The 19,548-nt window shown below is 39.5% G+C and overlaps 1 protein-coding gene across 15 annotated transcripts in view; it reads right to left on the reverse strand.

Annotated features, from left to right (window-relative positions):
• DLG2 (discs large MAGUK scaffold protein 2) overlaps window positions 1-19,548 on the reverse strand; it is a 2,168,441-nt gene that overhangs the window by 1,691,726 nt on the left and 457,167 nt on the right. For all 15 annotated transcript variants that reach the window (XM_063783330.1, XM_063783332.1, XM_063783324.1 and 12 more), the window contains one exon: window positions 9,863-9,958. In XM_063783330.1, coding sequence (XP_063639400.1) covers window positions 9,863-9,958 — 96 coding nt within the window. The remainder of the gene's footprint in view (window positions 1-9,862; window positions 9,959-19,548) is intronic.

The following is a 19,548-nucleotide window of genomic DNA, read 5'->3' on the forward strand; positions in this document are numbered from 1 at the left end:
TGACAACCTAACTCTGATTTCAGAAACAATGCACAAGCAAAGAGAAAACTTAAAAAAAAACTCTACACTTTATCCTCCGTGTTCTTTGATTTTTAGTTGTTTCTATATATTTTTATACTATCTATTTCTTAGAAATATGTTGTAGTTATTATTTTTGATTAGTTCTTTTACTATTCCTATTCAAGATATGAGTGGTTTACACACCACAATTACAGTGTTGAAGTATTCTGTATTTGGCTGTGTATTTGCTGTTACCAGTGAGTTTTGTACCTTCAGATTTCTTATTGTTTGTTAATGTCCTTTTCTTTTAGATTAAAGAACTCTCTTTAGCATTGCTCTTAGGACAAGTCCACTGTTGATGAAATCCCTCAGCTGTTATTTGACTTGTAAAGTTTTATTTTTCCTTCATGTTTGAAGGCTATTTTCCCTGGATATGCTATTCTAGGATAAAAGTTGTTTCTTTTTTTTTTTTTTCCTGCAGCACTTTAAATATGTCATGCACCTCTATCTTGGACTGTCAGATTTCCACTGAAAAGGTTGTTGCCAGATGTATGCTCCCTTGCAATGTTGCTTGTTTCTTTTCTCTTGCTTCATTTAGGATCCTTTCTTTATCCTTAGCCTTTGGGAATTTGATTATTAAATGTGTTGAAGTAGTCTTATGTGGATTAAATCTGCTTAATTTTCTATGACCTTCGTCTACCCGATAATATTTTTTCTAGGTTTGGAAATTTCTCTGTTGTTATTTCTTTAAATAAACTTTCTTACCTGATCTCCTTCTTTACTTCCTCCTTAAGGTCAATACATTTTACATTTTCCCTTTTGAGACTGTTTTCTAGATCTCATAGGTTTGCTTCATTCTCTTTATTATTTTTTTCTTCTTTCCCCCATGGCTGTTTTTTATACAGCCTGTCTTCAATCTCACCAACTTTTCCTTCTGCTTGATCAAGTCTACTCTTCAGAGATTCGAAAGCATTTTTCATTTTGACAATAGAAATTTTTCAGCTGCAGAACTTCTGCTTGATTATTTAAAAAATTATTTCAATCTGCTTGTTAAATTTCTGTGATAAGATTTTGAATCCCTTCTCTGTGTTATCTTGATGCTCACTGAGCTTTCTCAAACAACTATTTTGAATTCTCTTTCTGAAAGTTCATCTATTTCCACCACTCTAGAATTTGTCACTGGTGACTTATTTAGTTTGTTTAGTAGATCATGTTTTCCTGGATGTTCTTGATGCTTGTGGATGTTTGTTAATATCTGGGTATTTAGAAGTTAGGTATTTATTTTAAGCTTGCAGTCTCAGCTTGTTCGTACCTATCCTTCTTGAGAAGGGTTTCCAGGTATTCAAATGGAATTGGGTGTGGTGATCGAAGTCTCTGGTCACTGAAGCCATATCAACACTGGGAGATGCCGCAGAACTAGTAATGCTGTAATTCTTGCAGACTCCTAGAGGTACCACCTTGGTAGGCTTGGGTAAGATCTGGGGAATTCCCTGGATTACTGGGCAGCAGTCTCTGATTCTCTTCCCTCACTTCTCACTTTCCCCAAACAGAAGTCTGTCTGTATGTCTGTTTGTCTCTCTCTCTCTCTCTCTCTCTCTCCTGAGCTTCCTGGAGTTGGGGGAGGGATGGCACAAGCACTCCCATGGCTATCACAGCCAGGACTGTGCTGGATAATACCTGAAGGCATCACAGTATTTGGGTCTTATCCAAGGTCCATGGCTACTCTTTCCTGGCTGCTACTGATGTTTCTTCAATGCCCAAGGGCTCTTTAGTCAGCAGGTGGCATATTTAGCCATGAAGGGGTCCCTCCTGTCAGGGGAGCAGGTTCCCTTCTAGCCAAGGGTAGGTCTAGAGATGCCATCCAGGAGCTAGGACCTGGAATTAAGGGTTTCAGGATTCAGCGTGGTGCTTTAGTTTACCATGGCTGAGCTGGTACCCAGGTTACAAGATGAAGTCCTTTGTACTTTTTCTTCTGCTTTCCCAAAGTGTAAGGAGTCTTTCCCAAGCTGAATGCCTGGAATTAGGGAGGGGTAACACAAACACTTCCTTGGGTGTGACAACTAGTGTCTCACTGGGTTTCATGTACCCCAAGTCCACTGGCCCCAAGCCCAGAGCAGTGCCAGGACTTATCCAAGGACTGCAAACCTTGTTACCTGACTGACATTCAAATTTATCTAGGACATTAGGCTACTTTAGTCAGCCAATGGTGGAGCTACCCCAAACTCACGTTCCTACCACTGGGGTGGAGAATTCCCCTTTGAATGGAGCTAGTCTAAATGCTTCATCTGTGGACACCGGTGGAATTTTGCCCTATGTTGTATTCCGCTGTGAGAGGGCAGAATTGAGTTCCAATGCAATGTCTCACAATCACTTCACTCTCTCTCCTGCGAACACACAGATTTTCTGAATACATGCCATCGGTTGGGGAAGGGTGGTATAGGCAATGCGAAACTGTCTTTCCTACCTTCTTTAGTGTCTCTTTCCTTGATATAGTATTTAAGCCAGCTACTGCGATCACTCACCTAACCTTTGGTTCTTATGAAGGTGCTTTCTTGCACAGATAGTTATTCAATTTGGTGTTCCTGCAGGGGGGATAATCACTGGAACGTTCTATTCAGCTATCTTCCTCTGCCTCCCTCCTATCTATTGACTTTTTGATAAAGCCATCCTAATGAGCGTGAAGTGGTTTCTCATTGTAGTTTTGATTTGCATTTCCCTGATGATTGATAATGTTTAGCCTCTTTTTATATACCTGTTGGACATTTCTGTCTTCTTTGAAGAAATATCCACCCAAGTCTTTTGCCCATGTTTTAATTAGTTATTTGTTCCACTACTGAGTTGTATAAATTCTTCATAAATTTTGGATGTTAACCCCTTATCTAATATATGACTTGCAAATAACCATTAACTTTTCATTTACCAAGTATAAATTTTCATATGCATAATATCATTAAGTATTCATAACCAATGAATTAAGTATAATTTTACAGGTAAAGAAACTCAGACTAAGAAAAACTGACTTATCCAAAGTTATTTAACTACTGACTTGATGAACCAGTATGGTCAATATTCTTTTATTTTATTTTATTTTATTTTACTTTATGTTCCAGGATACAGACGCAGAATGTGCAGATTTGTTACATAGGTATACGTGTGCCATGGGTTGCTGCACCTATCAACCAATCATCTAGGTCTTAAATCCCACATGCATTAGCTATTTGTCCTAATGTTCTCCCTCCCCTTGCCCCCCACCCCCTGACTGGCCCTGGTGTGTGTTATTCCCCACACTGTGTCCATGTGTTCTCATTGTTCAACTCCAGCTGATGAATGAGAACTTGTGTTGTTTGGTTTTCTGTTCTTGTGTTAGTTTGCTGAGGATGATGGTTTCTAGCTTCATCCATGTCCCTGCAAAAGACATTCTCTCATTCCCTTCTATGGCTGCATATTATTCCATGGTGTGTATATACCACATTTTCGTTATCCAGTCTGTAATTGATGGGCATTTGGGTTGGTTCTATGTCTTTGCTATTGTGAATAGTGCTGCAATAAACATACATGTGCATGTATCTTTATAACGGAATGATTTATATTCCTTTGGGTATATACCTAGTAATGGGACTGCTGGGTCAAATGGTATTTCTGGTTGTAGATCTTTGAGGAATTGGCACACTGTCTTCCACAACAGTTGAACTAATTTACATTCCCACCAAGAGTGTGAAAGCATTCCTGTTTCTCCACAGCTTCACCAGCATCTATTGTTTATTGCTTTTTAATAATCGCCATTCTGACTGGCATGAGATGGTACCTCATTGTGGTTTTGATTTTCATTTCTCTAATGATCAGTGATGTTGAGCTTTAATTCATATGTTTGTTGGCTGCATAAATGTCGTATTTTGAGAAGTGTCTGTTCATGTCCTTTGCCCACTTTTTAATGGGGTTGCTTTTTTCTTGTAAATTTCTTTAAGTTCCTTGCAGATTCTGGATATTAGACCTTTGTCAGATGGGTAGATTGCAAAAATTTGCCCCCATTCTGTAGGTTGCCTGTTTGCTTTGATGATAGTTTCCTTTGCTGTGCAGAAGCTCTGTAGTTTAATTAGATTCCATTTGTCAATTTTGGCTTTTGTTGCTATTGCTTTTGGCATGTTCATCATGAAGTCTTTGCCCATGCCTCTGTCTTGAATGGTATTGCCTAGGTTTTTATCCAAGGTTTTTATGGTTTTGGGTTTACATTTAAGTATTTAACCCATCTTGAGTTAATTTTTGTATAAAGTATAAGGAAGGGGTCAAGTTTCAGTTTTCTGCCTATAGCTAGCCAGTTTTCCCAGCATCATTTATTAAATACGGAATCCTTTCCCCATTGCTTGCTTTTGTCTGGTTTGTTAAAGATCAGATGGTTGTAGATACGTGGTGTTGTTTCTGAGGTCTCTGTCCTGTTCCCTTGGTCTATATGTCTGTTTTGGTACCAGTACCATGCTGTTTTGGCTACTGTAGGCTTGTAGTATAGTTTGAAGTCAGGTAGCATGATGCCTCCAGCTTTGTTCTTTTTGCTCAGGATTGTCTTGACTATATGGGCTTTTTTTGGTTCCATATGAAATTTAAAGTAGTTTTTTTCTAATTCTGTGAAGAATGTCAATAGTATTTTGATGGGAATAGCATTGAATCTATAAAATACTTTGAGCAGTATGGCCATTTTCATGATATTGATTCTTCCTATCCATGAGGATGGAATGTATACTTGTTTGAGTTGTCTCTTATTTCAGTATGGTGAATATTCTATTGACCAAGTGGATGAAACAGGATAAATCTTGATTATCTGATGCCACTTCCCATCCCATCTTTGTTCTAATAATCTTCTGCACTTTGAAAATCACTGAACTCATTGATCCAGGTAGTAAATAGCATAAACTTCAATGTTTGGTCCTAAGTGCTCTAAATCTGAACAGAATATACTTCATTGTTTTCAAGCAAGTATAAAAAAACAGAATCCTAAATACAGATGTATTCAATTAATATAATATCATTTCTGTAGTGTTTGTGTTGCTTTACAGACAACAAACAAATATATTAATATTGGACTGATTAGTTAAATAAAGCTTTATAAATATATGAGACTTAACAAAATTCAAACTTGACCAGATGGAATGAGCTACCTTGGGAGGTGGTATATATCCTACAACTTGAGGCTTTCCAGCAGATGATAGAATCCCTTTTAGCAGAGTGACAATAAACAATTAAAAACTAAGGAGAGCCACTACTCTATATTGCCATTAAAATTACCTTTAACCCTGATTCTGTAATATTTTCAAACTTGGCCCTCTGGGAAGATTAACTCAAAAACATCAGTTTTTAATTTTTTTTTTTTTTTTTTTTTTTGAGACAGAGTCTCACTCAGTCGCCCAGGCTGGAGGGCAGTGGCTTAATCTCAGCTCACTGCAAGTTCCGCCTCCCGAGTTCACGCCATTCTCCTGCCTCGGCCTCCCCAGTAGCTGGGACTACAGGCACCTGCCACTATGCTCGGCTAATTTTTTTGTATTTTTAGTAAAGACTGGGTTTCACCGTGTTAGCCAGGATGGTCTCGATCTCCTGACCTCGTGATCCGCCCGTCTCAGCCTCCCAAAGTGCTGGGATTACAGGCATGAGCCACCGTGCCCGGCCTCCGTTTTTAAATTATTATTGTATCATAAGAAGAACCACATAACCTTAAATTTATAATATTGACCACTCTTAAGTGTAGAGTTCAATAGTGTTAAGTATATTACATTGTTGTGAAACACATACCTAGGTGAGTTTTTCATCTTGAAAAACTGAAACTATATAACCAATAAACATTAATTCCCCCTCCCTCATCTCTCCAGCCCTAGGCAACTACCTCTCTACTTTGTTTTTATCAGTCTGCCTACTTTAGATACTTCATAGGAGTGGAATCATACAGTGTTTGTCCTTTTGTGACTGGCTTACTTTGCTTAGCATAATGCCCTCAAGGTCCATTCATGTTAGCATATGATAGGATTTCCTTTTGTTCCTAAGGCTACATAGTGTGTGTGTGTGTGTGTGTGTGTGTGTGTGTGTGTGTAACATTTTCTTTATCCATTCTTCTGTTAACGGACATTTGGGTTGCTTCCACCACTTGAGTATTGCAAATAAGGCTGTGATGATCATGGCTGTGTAAATACTTCTTCAAGATCCTGCTTTGAATTCTTTTGGATATTTACCCAGAGGTGGAATTGCTGGATCGTACGGTATTTCTATTTTTAAAGTTTTCAAGAATCTTTATACTGTTTTCCATAATGGTGGCACCATTCCCACCAATAGCGTACAAGCATTTCAATTTCTCCACATCTTTATCAACACATTATTTTCTGTTATTTTGACAGCAGGCATCCTAATGGGTGTGAAATGATTTTTAACTGTGGTTTTGATTGGCATTTCCCTCATGATTAGTGGGTTGAACATTTTTCATAGATGTATTGGCCATTTGTATATTTTCTTTGGAGAATTTTCTATTCAAGTCTTTTGTCCATTTTTAGTTGTGTTACTTGTTATTTGTTGTTGAGTTGTAGAAGTTCTTTATATATTCTGGATATAAAGCCTTCACATATATATGATTTGCAAATACTTCCTCCAGTTCCATTGGTTGTCTTTTCACTCTGGTCATTGTTTTCTTTGATGTACAGAAGTCTTTAAGTTTGATGCAGTACAATTTGTTTATTTTTGCTTTCAGTTTCCTGTGCTTCTGGTGTCATATTCAAGAAATTGTTGCCAAATCCAATGTGTCCTGACATTTTTCTATTAGTTTTATAGTTTAAATCTTACATTTTCTGTAGGCGTTATAGAGTTTAAAGTCTTACTTATATCTTTAATCCATCTTGAGTTAATTTTTGTATATGGTATAAAGCAAGGGCCCAACTTTATCTTTTGCATGTAGATATCCAGTTTTCCCACCACCATTTGTTAAATAAACTATCCTTTCCCCAGTGGTAGTCCTAGCTCCCTTATTTAAAATAATTTGCCATATATGCAAGGGTCTATTTCTGGGATCTACATTCTCTTTCACTGATGAATATATCAGTCTTTATGCCAGTACCACACCATCTTGATTACTGTTGCTTTGTAGTAAGCTTTGGAATCAGGATGTCTGAGGTTTCTAAGTTTGTTCTTATTCTCCAAAATTGATTAGGCTATTTAGCGTCTCGGAACTAACGCTTTTAAAATAAGGATCATGGGAAGCATTTAATGTAAACATATAGAGACAAAGGGATTCTCGTTCTGCTCTCATTCCATAAAACAAACAAACATAAAAACATTCTTTCCCACAGCTGAGTGGCATTCAGAAAAAGAAGTTCCCTTCTAAATATCAGAAAGAACAGTTACCAGAAAAATAGAGCTGAGCTACAAAATTCTCGTTAATTAGAAGGTGCAGCTATTTAACAGAGTATAAATATACACTATAGCCTAAAAATAATTAAGAGCAATGCTGAAATTCTCTAAAGTACATGATCATTCTATCAAAATATACTAAATGTATTATAATAGAAAGAACTCATAAGTTATTTATTTATTTATTTATTTATTTTTTGAGATGGAGTCTTTCCCTGTCACCCATGCTGGAGTGCAGTGGCGCTATCTCAGCTCACTACAACCTCCACCTCCCAGGTTCAAGTGATTCTCCTGCCTCAGCCTCCCAAGTAGCTGGGATTACAGGCACACACCACCACACTTGGCTAATTTTTGTATTTAGTAGAGATGGGGTTTCACCATGTTGGCCAGGCTGGTCTCAAACTCGTGGCCTCAAGTGATCCACCCACCTTGGCCTCCCAAAGTGCTGGGATTACACCTTGGCCTCCCAAAGTGCTGGGATCACCACCTTGGCCTCCCAAAGTGCATGGGCTACCGCACCCGGCTCCATAAATTATTAATATCTAATCAGTCTCTCACTTTAGATTAGGGTTTAGATTAGGAAACTGAGGCACACAGCTAGTCTAAGTGACTTGCCCAAGAACATTCAAATAGTAAGTGTATAAAGACAATAATCTAACATCTGTTTCCAGTTATGACTTACTCTTACACGATTCTTCCTTCTCAGTCTGATATGTGTCCTACAGTCAAATGTGTTTCTACCTTGTTACCTCTCTGTTCTTACTGAAAGAAACCTAACTTTCTGCCCCACCCATTGTGGTACTTGCATGGTATTTACTTAGTCTCCTAATCAACCAGTTCTAATTCATAAGATTGTCTTTTTCAGCAGAAAACAGAGTCTAGCCAAAGTATCAAACAACTAAAACAGTATATAAAACAAAATATTCCTGAAGGCATTTAGTGCTCTACTCATTTCTCCAATTGCATGCAACATCTAGAGCATTTACCTATCAATCCTTTCATATATAACTATCCCATTTCATCCTCTTTATATTACTATAGTATAGTAACAATAGGTATAATCTCATTTTATCTCATTTCAGGCACAATAAAAAGTCATTTAATGTGCCTGAGGTCACATGACTAATTCGTGATAGAGCCAAGATACAAATCCCGGTCTCTGACTTTGGATCTTTTGTTCATTCCATTCTATCACACTGTCCTACTTTTGATATTACACTTAGTTCTCAACAAATATGCCCCATCTCCTCTAAAGGTATTTTCTTAGTTGTTCCCATAATTGAATTAGTCAACTCTATCTATCCATTAGTCAGCTTTCCTCTAAATAACCCCATTTTTGTGCTGATACCACCTAACTCTCAATTTACTTAGTCACCAAGTCCTGTCAATTATTTCTTTAAGATTCATCATTTCTCTATAAGCTGATTAAAATTTTCATTGTTTCTCACTAGGACTCTGGAATATCAAATCTCCAAGCTTTATGCTTTGTATATTAGGTTTATTTAAACACAGAAGATATCCCTAAAAAATACTCCCAATTATTTTAAATTGTTCAAAGGAAATAATAGGAATAAAATAAAGAAAGAAACCATATTAAATATGAAGTATTTATTCCTCATTAAAGGTCTAAAGTTTTCATTAATATCTTTTTTATTTTCCAAATGTTAATAAAAATATCAACTCAATAAAATAAATGCAAAACTTGCAATTTATTTCAATAGCATGAATATCTACTATTTGCCAAGCAGTACTAAGCATGTTCATATTGAGGATCACATTAAAATTTCAAAAGTACCCTAAAAGATGAGGAAATGGAAGCTTTTAGCATTTAAGCAGCATAAGCTAGCAATATGCTCTCCAATTATGAAAACAAGTTTCTCTAATATATTTTTCAGCATTTATTTAATTTAGCTGCCTGGAAGGTTGGCACATTTGTATCCCACTTAGGACTAATGACTTCATTTTCAGGAAGCAAAAATACAAATATCCTTGCGAACAGCCAGGAAGTACAAAAATGTGTTTTCTAAGTATTCATGAGCCCAGCATGGATGTCCACCCTCCCTCTCTTCTTTTGGAGAAAAAAAAAAAAAACAGTCTCATTGCCAAATTAGATAACTTGCTTTCCTGGAAGCACATTTAGTATTTTATTACTGTCTCAAATAGTTAACATCTTCTAGGTTAAGTGAAAGTATTTTTCAAGAGAGGAAAAGTGAAATAGCTTACAAAATGACTGTGTGATAACCAGCACTTAAAGACTACGTACTAAAACACAGAACCCAAAATAAAACACACACAACTACTCAACGTGATACACATTCAGTGTCAGCTTAGAAGCCTGAGAACCCAATATGCTGACCAGGCCAAAGCTAGAAATTAGGTTACACATTTTCTTTTCTTTCTTTAACACTACTAGCACTATCCACAAAGAACAAGACAAATCTTACCCATGAAGCCTAGTAAGAAAAGAAAACAGTATAACACTTACAGTTGTCGTCTCATCAGTTTCATTTTCAAAACACTGATTTTCTTTATTTTGCTCAATACATGAAGCATTTTCCTTTGATCCACTGCAATCTGTAAGCTAAAATAAAAGTTTAAAAAATCAATACTCCTTTTTTATTTTCTGCAATGTATATTGTTTTCAAACTTTGAATATACACATTAAAATATCTAAGGCCTGAATAAATATTAGATGTTGCTTATTTCAATTTTAGCATATGAATGTACTATCTAACCCATTTTTATACTGCTCCCAAAGAGAAAACATAAAATGGGACAGTTATTCAAAGGCCAATTTTAAATTTCAAAGGTTTCCAGCAGGGAGTGTTGAACATGGGCTATTCAAAAGTAAATTGATGATCTGGTTAAAGCTGAGCATGGTTAATGGGAAGATGAAGATAGAGGGCTGATTTCACTTTATACAAGTTCTCATGCTTGGAGAAATCTCTATGGAAGCTATTGGAGCTCTCAGAACTAGCAGTGGCATTGACTGCCTTTGCTTTGGGCTGTCTTTTTATAACTACAGCTTTAGATGATAAAAATAATGTCTACTTTCAAAGCAAAGGGTAGGTTTGCTTACTGACCATTATAAAACAGATGTTACCTAAACTGAGGGAACACAACCTACAATATGACCCATTGCATATGACTGTATCATGTGACCATCTTTGCCTTGCACTGTAAAAATTGGGGCTTGAGAAATTGGTACAAGAAGATGTTGATAGTCTACTGCTGTTGTTGCAAGTAATTAGTCTCTGCCCTACGATTCTTTTGGCAGCATCGATGAAATTGTGGCAGACTAAATTCTTAGTTTGCAAGTAGGATACAATCTTAGACTCCTCACAGTTCTTGAGAGTGACAAGGATGGAATTCTGACAGATTCATAGTGTTCTGGAAGAGGAAGGATCAGAGACTTCTAGGCTGATGAAAGGGATTCGTGGAACATCTTTAGGAACTGGGTAGTAAACATGCTGACCACACTGAATGTTCAACTGCATAATAAGAATTCTTCACTTTAGGCCAGGCACAATGTCTCACACCTGTAATCTCAGCACTTTAGAAGGCCAAGGAGGATGGATCACCTGAGGTCAGGAGTTTGAGACCAGCCTGGCCAACGTGGCGAAACCCTATCTCTACTAAAAATATAAAAATTAGCCAGGTGTGGTGGCATGCGCCTGTAATCCCAGCTACTTGAGAGGCTGAGGCAGGAGAGTCGCTTGAACCAGGGAGGTGGAGGTTGCAGTGAGCCACTGTGCTCCAGCCTGGGTGACTGAGCAAGACTCTGTATCAAAAAAAAAAAAAAAAAAAAAAAAAAAAATCCCCTCACTTTAATGCACGTTAATGAGGAGAAATTTCTAAAGTGGTTGCAGGCTAGGACAGCTCCCAAATGGTTTTTGCCAACTCTCCTCTGGCTGGGAGAACTTCCTCACCAACCTAGCAGTCGGCCTCAGTTTCTAAGATTCACTCTAAAAGGAGTGGGTGAACAGAAATTTCCACTCCTTTTCAGGCAATAGCTATAGAGACATGTACCTGCACTGATTGTGACAGGAGAGAAATTTGCAACCACTGTGGGCAGAAAGATTTCTCTGATACTAGTCTATTGTAGACACTCCTCTTCTCTGCTCCCGTAGTTTACATCTATCATTGTAATTAGCATATTGTATTATAAATTACATAAATGTATATGTATACATATGTGTGTGTGTGTCTACATGTATGTGTTTATGTATGTTTATCTGTCCCATTAGAGTATCTTGTAAGACAAGCAGGATATCTTACTGTTTTTCAGTCTCTAGAATAAATACATATTTGTTTAATGAATGAAAAATAAAGATTAAATTAGATGAAAAGTTGATACATAGATAGATGAACAAACTGAGAAGATGTGTCATCTCATGAAGAGCAGTGTCAGGCTCAACCACTTTGGGATACCCAGGTAACCTCTGTATCAGAAACATAGAGCTCTTTATTTTGTGCTCCCCTCTTTGGGCCACTCCTCTTTGGTCCCATGAACTATCCAAATAAATCAGGGCCGTCAATCTGACTGTATCTCTCATGTAGATGTACATAGTAAGGACCTGTCCTCTGATGAGACCCACTGGAATCAAGATGCTGATTGAGCCTGCACTGTCACCATTGCTAATTGGATCCATCATCATACTGAACACGGTGGCACATCCACCATCATAGACTAAGCGCAAAGTAAAAGACTGCTTCCCAGGCAAAGGCTACCTGGTTGTCCTAAGGTGATTGAGCTCGGCATTTCTCTGAGCCAGATCAGAGCCCTTATTCATTGTTTGTACATTTGTTCATCTATCTATGCATCTCTTTGTGATGGTTAATACTGAGTGTCAACTTGATTGGACTGAAGGATGTAAAGTATTGTTCCTGAATGTGTCTGTGAGGTTGTTGCCAAAAAGATTAACATTTGAGTGAGTGGGATGGGAAAGGCAGACTTATCCTTAGTCTGGGTGGGCACCATCTAATCAGCTGCCAGTGCAGCTAGGATATAAAGCAGGCAGAAAAACACGAAAAGATTAGACTGGCCTAGCCTCCCAGCCTACATCCTTCTCCCATGCTGGATGCTTCCTGCCCTTGAACATTGGACTCCAAGTTCTTCAGTTTTGGGACTCCGACTGGCTTTCCTTGCTCCTCAGCTTGCAGATGGCCTATTGTGGGACCTTGTGATCATATCAGTTAATACTTAATAAGCACATATATATATATATGTGATTCTTGAGGGACAGAATATTAAGGATGAAGTCCTTTCATTGGTTTGGGGGTTTCTGGAGTTGGCTGCTTAACATGATTCGACCCAAAAATGCTAAAGACTCTACTTCTAGTAGTATGGAGAACACTGATAGTCCTTGGCATGAACTGTTTAGAGAGTTATGCAAGATGAATGCATTTGACATTCCTGATTCACCATTCGTGAGAGGCAAGGAGTTTAGCGACTCTATACATAATACCTTTGACTATATGTGGAGAATCAAGGAATATAATGAAGCTGGTTGGTTGCTCCTGAGTTCAGTGGACAAAGTGATGAAAGGAAATGATGAAATCAGGGATTCTAACTACCAGCTTCAGAAGCAGATACGGAGCCTCAAATCTGCTAAGATTACCCTGAGTGAAAGTCTTATCTCCTGTAGAGAAAGATATGAAATTGTGGGAAAACAGACACAAGCCCTTAAAGTGAGGGCACTGATTGGAAAAGAATGGGACCCTGCGACTTGGAATGGCAATGTTTGGGAGGTCTCTCATGAAGCTGGGAACACTGAGTTTGTAAACTCTGACGAAGCTTTTTTTGCCAGAAGAAACAGCTCCCCCATTCCCAGTAGTGGCAACATCCCCTCCCCGACCCATCAGCCTTTCCACCTTTGTCTGAGGAGATAAACCCCGCACTGCCTGAGAAAACAGTGACACCCTCCCCTGAGGCAGTTGCCATGCAAGATAATGTTGATTCTCCTCAGGAGCCACCCCCAACAGCCCTGTTTGCTTCTAGACTTATAACTAGGCTGACCTCTCAGTGGGCCCTAGAGGTGAAGTTCAGAGTGTGACCTATAAGGAGGTACACTATACTCAAAAAGAACTACTTGAATTTTCTAATTTATATAAACAGAAATCTGAAGAACAGGCATGGGAATGGATATTAAGGGTGTGGGATAATGGTGGAAGGAACATAGAACTGGATCAGGCTGAATTTATTGATCCGGCCCCACTAAGTAGGGACTCTGCATTTAATGTTGCAGCTCGAGTGAAAAAAAAGGTTGTAATAATTTGTTTGTTTAGCTGAAATATGGATTAAAAGATAACCCACTGTGAGTGAGCTGGAAATGCCTGATCTCCTTTGGTTTAATTTAGAGGAAGGGATCCAAAGGCTTAGGGAGATTGGGATGGTGGAGTGGATTAGTCACTTTAGATCTACTCATCCCAGCTGGGAGGTCCAGATGATACATTCTTGACCAATGCCTTGCAAAATAGATTTGTGAGGGCAGCACCTGCATCTTTGAAGGGCCCTGTAATTGTTCTACTCTGTATGTCAGATCTAAGAGTGGGAACTGCAGTCACTCAACTAAAAAAAATTTAAATACAGTGTGAATAATGGGATTGCGAGGTGGCAGGGGCCAAGCGGTAGCACTCAACCTTCAAAGGCAAGGTAAGCATAGCTACCATAATGGACAGCAGAGGCAAAATGGCAATCAGAATAGTCTGACTCGTATAGAGCTCTGGCACTGGCTAATTAATCATAGTGTTTCTAGAAGTGAAATTGATAGGAAGCCTACTGCATTCATACTTAATGTATACAAGCAGAAAACTTCTAGGTCAAATGGACAAAAGACTAATTTGAATTATAAAAACAGAATCACAGCCTCTCAATCAATTTCCACACTTGAGTCAGTTTACAGACCCAGAACCCCTTGAATGAAGGGGAGGCCAGGTCCCCTTGAGGAAGGACCCTACTACACTACCAACAATTTATACTGTTAATTTTTCTCTCTCCTTCCCCAAGGAGACCTCCAGCCTTTTACCAGGGTATCTGTGCATTGGGGAAAGGAAAATGTTCAGACAGTTCAGGGATTACTGGACACTGGCTCTGAATTGACATCGATTTCAGGGGACCCAAAAGGTCATTGTGGTCCTCCAGTTAAAGTAGGGGCTTATAGAGATCAGGTAATTCATGGAGCTTTAGCTTGGATCTGACTTACAGTGGATCCGGACTCATCCTGTGGTCATTTCTGCAGTGCCAGAATGCATAATTGGCATAGACATACTTGCAAGCTGGCAGAACCTCCACATTGGCTCCGTGACTGGTAGAGTGAGGGCTATTATGGTGGGAATGCCAAATGGAAACCATTAGATCTCCCTCTACCTAGAAAAACAGTAAATCAAAAACAATATTGCATCCCTGGAGGGATTGTGGAGATTAGTGCCAACACCAAGGACTTGAAAGATGCAGGGGTGGCAATTCCCCCTACATTCCCATTCAACTCTCCTATTTGGCCTGTGCAGAAGACAGATGGATCTTGGAGAAGGACAGTGGATTATCATAAGCTTAACCAAGTGGTGACTCCAATTGCAGCTGCTGTACCAGATATGGTATCATTGCTTGAGCAAATTAACTCCTGGTACCTGCTATGCAGCCATTGACTTGGCAAATGACTTTTTCTCCATTCCTGTTCATAAGGCCCATCAGAAACAATTTGCCTTCAGCCAGCAAGGTCAACAATAGACCTTTACTGTCCTACCTCAGGGGTATATCAACTCTCCAGCTCTGTGTCATAATCTTATTTGGAGAGAACTTGATAGCTTTTTGCTTCCACAAGATACCACAATGGCCCATTACATTGATGACATTATGCAGATTGGATCCAGTGAGCAAGAAATACCAAACACACTGGACTTATTGGTGAGACATTTGCATGCCAGAGGATGGGAAATAAATCCAACTAAAATTCAAAGAACTTCTACCTCAGTAAAATTCTTAGGGGTCCAGTGGTGTGGGGCCTGTCAAGATATTCCTTCTAAGGTAAAAAATAAGTTGCTGAATTTGGCCCCTCCTACAACCAAGAAGGAGGCACAATGCCTAGTGGGTGTACTTGGATTTTGGAAGCAACACATTCCTCATTTAGGTGCGTTACTCCTGCCCATTTATTGAGTGACTGCCGGTTTTGAGTGCGTTCCAGAACAGGAGAAGGCTCTGCAACAGGTCCAGGCTGCTGTACAAGCTGCTCTGCCATTTGCGCCATATGACCCAGCAGATCCAATGGTGCTTGAGATGTCAGGGGCAGATAGGGATGCTGTTTGGAGCCTTCGGCAGGCCCCCATAGGTGAATCACAGCAGAGGCTTCTAGGATTTTGGAGCAAGGTTCTGCCATCTTCTGCAGATAAGTACTCTCCTTTTGAGAAACAGCTCTTGGCCTGTTATTGGGCTTTAGTGGAAACTGAATGTTTGACTATAGGTCATCAAGTTGCCATGAGACCTGAACTGCCTATCATGAACTAAGTGCTTTCTGACCCATCTAGCCACAGAGTGGGTCATGCACAGCAGCATTCCATCAGCAAATGGAAGTGGTATATACATGATTGAGCTCAAGGATGTCTTGACGGCACAAGTAAGTTACATGAGGAAGTGGCTCAAATGCCCATGGTGTCCACTCCTGCCACCCTGCCTTCTCTCCCCCAGCCTGCACCAATGGCCTCATGGGGAGTTCCCTATGATCAGTTGACAGAGGAAAAGACTAGGGCCTGGTTCACAGATGGTTCTGCACAATTATGCAGGCACCACCCGAAGTGGACAGCTGCAGCACTACAACCCCTTTCTAGGACATCGCTGAAGGTCAAGAGTGAAGGGAAATCTTCTCAGTGCACAGAAGTTCAAGCAGTGTACCTCGTTCCACACTTTGCATGGAAGGAGAAATGACCAGATGTGTGATTATATGCTGATTCATGGGCTGTAGCCAATGGTTTGGCTAGATGATCACGGACTTGGAAGAAGCATGATTGGAAAATTGGTGACAAAGAAATCTGGGGAAGGGGTATGTGGATGGATCTCTGAGTGGTCAAAAACCGTGAAGATATTTGTATCGCATGGGATTGCTCTCCAATGAGTGACCTCAGCAAAGGAGGATTTTAATAATTAAGTGGATAGGATGACCTGTTCTGTGGACATCACTCAGCCTCTTTTCACAGCCACCTGTCATTGGCCAGTGGGCCCATGAACAAAGTGGCCATGGTGGTAGGGTTGGAGGTAATACATGGGCTCAGCAACATGCAGTTCCACTCACCAAGGCTGAGCTGCCTAGTTATGGCCACTGCTGAGTGTCCAATTTGCCAGCAGCAGAGACCAACACCGAGCCCTCAATATGGCACCATTCCTCAGGATGATCAGCCAGCTACCTGGTGTCAGGTTGATTATATTGGACCTCTTCCATCATGGAAAGGGCAGAGGTTTATCCTCACTGGAATAGACAGTTACTCCGGATATGGGTTTGCCTATCCTGCACGTAATTCTTCTGCCAAGACTACCCTGTGGACTCACGGAATGCCTTAACCACAGTCATAGTATTCCATATAGCATTGCCTCTGACCAAGGCACTCACTTTACAGCTAAAGAACTGTGATTGTGGGCTCATGCTCATGCTCACTGGTCTTACCATGTTCCCCATCATCCTGAAACAGCTGGATTGACAGAACTGTGGAATATTCTTTTGAAGTCACAATTACAACACCAACAAGGTGACAATACTTTGCAGGGCTTGGCCAAAGTTCTCAAGAAGGCTTTGTATGCTCTGAATCAGCATCCAATATATGCTACTATTTCTCCCATAGCCAGGATTCACAGGTCCAGGAATCAAGGGGTGGAAGTGGCACCATTCACCATGACCCCTCGTGATCCACTAGCAAAATTTTTGCCCCTGTTCCTGCAACATTACGTTCTGCTGGCCTAGAGGTCTTAGTTCAAGAGTGACAAACTCTGCCACCAGGAGACACAATGATTCCATTAACCTGGAATTGCCACCTGGACACTTTGGGCTCCTCCCACTTTTAAGTCAACAGGCTAAGAAGGGAGTTATAGTGTTGGCTGGTGTGACTGACCTGGACTATCAAGATGAAATCAGTGTACTACTGCACAACGGGAAGTAAGGAAGTGTGTGCGTGGAATACAGGAGATCCATTAGGGCGTCTCTTAGTATTACCATGCCCTGTGATTAAGGTCAATGGGAAATGACAACAGCCCAATCCAGGAAGGACTACAAATGGCTCAGACCCTTCAGGAATGAAGGTTTGGGTGACTCCACCAGGAAAAACAAAAACAAAACAAAACAAAAAAAACAAAAACACACAACCTGCTGAGGTGCTTGCTGAAGGCAAAGGGAATACAGAATGGTTAGTAGAAGAAGGTAGTCATCAATACCAGCTGCAAGAATGAGGACTGTAATTGTCATGAGTATTCCCTCCTAGTTTTGTTAAAAACATGTGTAAGCATATATACGCTTGTATTAAGAAAATATCTTCATTTTATTTCCTTTTTCCTTTATTATGTGACATAAAATTTATTGACTTCATATCAGCATTAAAGTGTTGTTAACTTTATGTAGTAGTATTTGGGTTGGGGATTGGTGCATTTCCAGTTGTACAAACAATAGTTGTATTATGTTAGATGTAATTATGGCCTTATTATTGTCTTTATTTGAAGATTATGTATGATCTCAGGAGATGTATGTGGGTTCAAGTTGACAAGGGGTGGACTTGTGATGGTTAATACTGAGTGTCAACTTAATCGGATTGAAGAATTCAAAGTATTGATCCTGGGTGTGTCTGTGAGGTTGTTGCCAAAGGAGTTGAACATTTGAGTCAGTGGGCTGGGAAAGGCAGACCCACCCTTAATCTGGATAGGCACCATCTAATAACTGCCAGCACAGCTAGAATATATATCAGGCAAAACAACGTGAAAAGACTAGACTGGCCTAGTTTCCCAGCCTACATCCTTCTCCCATGCTGGAAGCTTCCTACCCTCAGACATCAGACTCGAAGTTCTTCAGTTTTGGGACTCTGACTGGCTTTCCTGTAGACAACCTATTGTGGGACCTTGTGATTGTGTGAGTTAATACTTAATAAACTCCCCTTTATATATATTATACACACACACACACACACACACACTATTAGTTCTGTCCCTCTAGAGAACCCTAATACACTATCTGATTTAATCTTTTATTTTTTTCATTCATTAAGCAACTATCTTTTGATCTCTGGAGACAAAATGCCATTAATATGGACTGCCTGTCCTCTGAAGAACTCTAATTGGCCAGAGAAATATAAAAATATGTAATTTATATTACATATATAGATCACGACAATAGAAAGTATAGGAGGAGCATCTATATTAGACTGTGGAATCATGAAGGCTTCCTGAAAGATGTAACATTGAAATAATACTGAAGACAAAGGAGGTTATCTAGGCAAGTAGGAGTATTCAATCTAATAGAAAATAGTGTGGGCTTGAAAGGCAGCATGCTCTGAAAGAAAAGGCATAGATTTTAGAGTAAGAAAGAAATGGATTAAAATCCTTTCACTTCCACCTACTACCTATGTGGAATGGAGGCAATATTTAAATTCTATGACTATCATCATTGAAAATATGGAGATAGTGCCACCCATTGCATAGGGACTTCTTCCACCTTACTAACCACCCTATAGCTGAGTTGGATGCCTTGGATTGTAGGGGAGAAAAAAATAGCTTTCCTCTACCCTCCTACATTCTTTGGCTGAGCTACAAATTAAATTGACATAAGGCAGCTTAACTGGAGAGACATTATTCTAATAACATGTGTACCCATGTATGCATGGGAGTCTCACAAAAATATGAAACTCAAATAAGGGACAGAATTCCCTTATTCCCCAGATTGAAGCTTATTTAGCATTCTGAGCTACAGAAAGAAATAAGGGCTTGGGGTTTCTGGGGCTGGTGAAGCCAAATTATAGAAAGGTGAGGGGAAGAAATGTATAGTGAATAAAGGTTGCCTTGTTATGCAGATCAAAGTCTCTCATCTGATAAAAGTTGTCATAGACTAACTCTCTTTCTGACACAAATATCTTTACTAATGAAAATCTCCTATATAAATATAAATTTCCTTCATAAAAGGGGAGTTTTTCAATGCTACTTCAGTG

Source organism: Pan troglodytes, chromosome 9 (assembly GCF_028858775.2).
Source record: "Pan troglodytes isolate AG18354 chromosome 9, NHGRI_mPanTro3-v2.0_pri, whole genome shotgun sequence".
NCBI classification, from domain to species: Eukaryota; Metazoa; Chordata; class Mammalia; order Primates; family Hominidae; genus Pan; species Pan troglodytes.